The sequence below is a fragment of the Olea europaea genome, chromosome 12, assembly GCF_002742605.1.
Source record: "Olea europaea var. sylvestris chromosome 12, O_europaea_v1, whole genome shotgun sequence".
Classification (NCBI taxonomy): Eukaryota; Viridiplantae; Streptophyta; class Magnoliopsida; order Lamiales; family Oleaceae; genus Olea; species Olea europaea.
The window spans coordinates 3270139-3274942 of record NC_036248.1 but is presented as its reverse complement, the minus strand read 5'-3'; the positions used below and the strand labels follow the sequence as shown (position 1 = coordinate 3274942).

Below are 4804 nucleotides of genomic sequence, written 5' to 3'. Positions count from 1 at the left end.
CATCGTTATTATGAATTTATGATGATATTGAGTATAATATTTATTTCGTTTTTCAGGATCCATCTTCTACAATCTCTGAACCTGCCGAAAAATGAAGTTATAAAGATGGAAAAACAACAAATTTAATTTTGGATAAAGAAGTGAAATTTAGTTACAATTTAATTGTATTCGTAATTGTTTATTTTCGGATATTGTTCGTTTAGAGTATTTAATTTGGCTGTTAACGTTTTTAAATTGTGAATTTGAGAGAAAAAAAAGATATGGGGCAGTAAACGGGGCGTGACCCCGCCCTGCCTGGTGGACCACAGGTCAGCTTACCATGGAGTATTGGGCCGACCCGCATTGAAAGATCTTTGAGCGGTCACCTCCATCCACTACTTGTGTATGAAGTTCCCAATTGAGCATGGGATTGCCACAGTGCGAGGCGACCAAATGGGCTCAAGGGCATGTTACCTCAATTCTCTACGAAAATTCGAGCCTCGCACCGTTAATGTCATTATAACAGAGGCCGACAACGAAGCGAACATGGACATTGAAATGCTTGACGTCCCTGAACAAGGGCATACCTCCGAACAAGAGAAAGATGTCGACATGATGGAGGTTCCTGAAGAAGGACACCCTCTTGATGAGTTAGAGCCCCGAATTATAGAGTCTAAACCGAATGCGACTCCAATGGAAGAGAAGAAAACTTTCCTCGTCAACCCTGAAGACCCCATTCAGGTCGTGTGGATAGGAAAAGCACTACCCCCGAGACGAAAGAAGAAATGATGAACTTACTAAAAATGAACCTGGATGACTTCGCTTAGAAGCATGAAGATATGGTGGGAATAGACTCAAGAATCAGTTGTCACCACGTTAACATCAACTTCTCTTGCACCCACATCGGCAGAAAAGACGAGTTCTCAACTCAGAGCTATATGAGACGTCAAAGAAGAAATCGATAAACTCAGCCGCAGCGGCTTTATCAGGGAATCTATCTACCCGAAGTGGATATCCAACCCGGTCCTCATAAAGAAACCCAGGGAAAAAAAGGAGAGTATATGTAGACTTCAGAAATCTGAACAAGGTATGTCCTGAGGACATCTTTCCTCTCCCAAGGATAGATCAATTGGTGGACTCCACTGCTGGGTATGAGCTCTTGAGCTTCATGGATGCGTACTCAGGGTATGACCAAATACTCATGTTCCGACCTGATGAGGAATCCACATCGTTCATCACAGACAGAGGATTGTACTACTATAAGGTGATGTCCTTCGGATTGAAAAATGCTGGAGTCACATATCAGAAGTTGGTCAACATGATGTTTGCCAAACTCATTGGCAAAACTATGGAAATCTACGTGGACGACATGCTGGTTAAGAGCCTCCAGGCGAAAGAACACGTAAGTCACCTCGACCGGACCTTTCAGATTCTTAGAAAGTATAAAATGAAATTGAACCCCCTCAAGTGCACCTTTGGGTAGCTTCGGGTCAGTTTCTAGATATATTGTGAACCAAAAAGGAATCGAGGCGAATTCGGAAAAGATAATGGCCCTACTAGAAATGAGGTCACCTTAGAAGCCAAAGGAAGTACAAAGCCTAAATGGTCAAATAGCCACACTCAGTCGCTTCATTTTCGGGGCACTAATAAGAGCCTACCCTTCTTCAAAGTCTTGAAGCAAGGAAAGAAATTTCAATGGACAAGCGAATGTGAAGAAGCCTTCCAGGCACTGAAGAAGCACCTGGGAGAGACACCCCTATTATCCAAGCCTCAACCACGAGAGCCACTACTGTTGTACTTAGCAATCTCAGACGAGGCTATCAGTGCAGTCCTTGTCAGAGAGGAAAACACGCATCAACTACCGGTGTATTATATTAGCAAGGCACTGCTCCCAGCAGAGGCACGCTACCCAGATATGGAGAAACTTGCACTCTCCCTAGTTACAGCATCGAGGAAACTGAGGCCATACTTCCAGGCCCATTCAATTGAAGTTCTCACCAACTCTTCCTTGAAACAAGTATTGTAAAGAACAGACGCTTCGGGCCATTTGCTAAAATGGGCAATCGAGCTCAGCGAGTTCGACCTACTTTTTCGACCCTAGAGTGCCATCAAGGGCCAAGCCCTTGTAGATTTCATGGCAGAGTTTGTCAAAGTCCCAGAAATGGAAGCGACAATGGAAACAACTGAGCCCCCAACATGGAGCCTATTTGTGGATGGATCATCAGGAGAGAATGGTTCCAGAGCAGGAGTTGTTTTGGAAAGTCCAGAAGGCCATAAGCAAAACTGCATAGTCAGGTTCGGCTTCAAAGCCTCGAACAATGCTGCAGAATATGAGGCCTTCCTAGTGGGCCTTAGACTAGCGAAAGAAATACAAGTGAAAAGGCACCTAGCAAGCAACGATTCACAACTTGTGGTAAGTCAGGTCAACAAAAGGTTTGCAGCCAAAGACACTAGCATGACTGCATATCTGAAATTGGTTATGAATCTCATCCTTCACTACGAGAGATTCAAATTGGTTCAAGTCCCATGCCTAGAAAATACACACGCTAACGCCCTATCCAAGTTGGCCAGCAGCAGGGATTCGAAGTTGCTAAAAATTGTCCCAATTGAGCGCTTGCTGAAGCCTTCCATCTCTGGAGGCAAAGAGGTACTATGGATTGAAGGCATCCCACTTTGGATGCAACCCATCGTAGCCTACCTCAAAGATCAATCGCTGCCAGCCTCAAAAAACGAGAGAAAAAAATTGAGAAGGAGAGCTGCTCACTTTGTTCTCCAGGACGATGTGCTCTACAAAAGGGGCTACACCTCGCCACTTCTCTGATGCGTAGGAGGGGAAGAAGACATGTACATACTCAGGGAGATCCATAAGGGAGTCTACGGTAATAATTCCGGAGGAATAGCTTTGGCACACAAAGTTCTTCGATAAGGCTACTTCTAGCTGACCCTGAAAAATGACTCTTACCAGTCTGTTCAAAAATGTGACAAGTGTCAACATTTTTCAAACATTCAAAGTCAGCCTTCTCAAAGCCTCTCCATGGTCAACTGCCCGTGGCCGTTCGCCAAGTGGGGCATAGACTTCATTGGCCCACTACCAAAAGGAAGAGGAAGCGCTACTTTTGCCATTGTTGCCATTGACTGCTTCACAAAGTGGGTGGAAGCTAAACCTCTAGCAAAAATCACTGAAGCGAACACCACAAAGTTCGTCTGGAAAAATATTATTTGCAGGTTCGGCATTCCTCACTCTCTAGTATCTAATAACGACAGGCAGTTCGACAACAGATGTGAGACTTGTGTGATGAACTCAGCATAAGGAAGGATTTCTCAACACCTCATCACCCCAAGCAAACGGGCAGGTTGAGGCAGTGAACAAAACTATCAAGCATACCCTGAAAAAGAAGTTTGACGCCTCAAAAGGGGTGTGGGTCGATGAACTTTCCCATGTCCTCTGGGCCATTCGAACAACCAGTCGAACTGCAACAGGTGAGACACCCTTCTCCATGACCTACGGATCCGAAACCATGAGTCCTGTCGAGGTGGGTGTCCCCTCCCATCGTTGGATACATTTCACTGAGATCGATAACGACGAAGCTCGAGTGCCTAAACTTCACCTCCTTGAAGAAAGGAGGGCTTCCTCTCAAATAAAATTGGCAAAGTATCAAAGAAAAATGACCCGTTATTATAACTCTAAGGTCAGAAATCGAACTCTTCGTCTGGGGGACCTCGTCCTCAGAAGGGTCTTCCAATCATCAAAGTCGACTGGGTCCGGAGTGTTTGGATAGAACTGGGAAGGTCCTTATCGCATCCGCAAAGAGTCCCGACCCAGCACTTACGAAATAGAAGACATGGCAGGGAAGGTATTGCCTCATCAGTGGAACATTGAACACTTGAGAAAATACTATCAGTGAAGTGTATATTTAGATCCGATCTCCATATTATTCAGTCTATTGTAACATTCCTATCTTGCTAAGTGCTAGAATTGCCTTAGTAAAATATAATGTAACGATTTAATCATCCACTCTGTTATATGGGTTAATCAATTGGTGCCTCAGTTATTCAGTAGATTTTAGGTGTCAATCTCAGGTAAGTGATGCTTAATGTTTATTTATCCATTACTCATCAAGATAGAAACAGTTCGACGTAAAAGTAAATTAAGAAGAAGCAACAACATGGGAAAACTTTGATCTCATTAATATCAAAACAAGTTACAAAATGAGGGCCGAAGCCATTACAATGTATTCCTATTCAACTCGGGGGGCTTCGGTCCCGACCTCCGGCTCGGCCTCTGGAGGGGCTTCAGTAGCTTCCTCGACGACCTTGTCAGATCAACCCCCGGTAGGCCCACCGAACTTCGCTTCCAAAGAAGTTAAATCCAGAGTAGGATGGATCTCCCTTAGGCGATCCAACATTGCCTGGGCGTTCCACGAGGCCCAGAAGTTGGCAAAGTCATCGTACAGCGAATGCTCTTCAAAGTGATCGATCAAATTCTGCTGACTCCCCTGCCGCCTTCACCTCGGCTTTCAGAGATTCGATCTCCTCGGCCAGGGCCTCCGCCCATTGCCTCAGCTCGGCCTTCTCTTTATTGGTGGCCTCCAGAGCCTCAGTGACGAGCCGGTGGTGCTCATTAGCATGATCAATCCTCCTCATCATAGCAGTCACCTGGCACTCCACTTCATGTAGCTCCTTCTTCAGCATCTCCACTTCTACATTGGACCTTGCCTACTGGCCCTCCGCCTCCTTCGCCTTTGCCTCGGCGGCTCGCACCGCATTCCTATAGTGCATCGCCTCCTCCAGGTGTTTAGCCAGATCCTCCCTCCTAGCGTCGAGG

General features: G+C 45.6%; 1 protein-coding gene across 1 annotated transcript; it reads left to right on the top strand.

The window, feature by feature from the left end:
• Positions 1-525: 525 nt before the first annotated feature.
• On the top strand, positions 526-2800 carry LOC111406442. Its single transcript, XM_023035868.1, has 5 exons — positions 526-720; positions 890-1002; positions 1099-1381; positions 1481-1954; positions 2081-2800. Exons 1-5 carry the CDS (start codon positions 526-528, stop codon positions 2798-2800), a joined length of 1785 nt encoding a protein of 594 aa, XP_022891636.1.
• The last annotated feature ends 2004 nt before the right edge of the window (positions 2801-4804 follow it).

What these genes read in the sequence shown, in the direction of transcription:
- LOC111406442 (XM_023035868.1), top strand. Translation starts at nt 526, where the DNA reads ATGGACATTGAAATGCTTGACGTCCCTGAACAAGGGCATACCTCCGAA. An exon ending in GCCTCCAGGCGAAAGAACAC is followed by an intron (nt 1,382 to 1,480) that starts GTAAGTCACCTC and finishes GTCAGTTTCTAG; the next exon opens with ATATATTGTGAACCAAAAAG. An exon ending in AACTGAGGCCATACTTCCAG is followed by an intron (nt 1,955 to 2,080) that starts GCCCATTCAATT and finishes TTTCGACCCTAG; the next exon opens with AGTGCCATCAAGGGCCAAGC.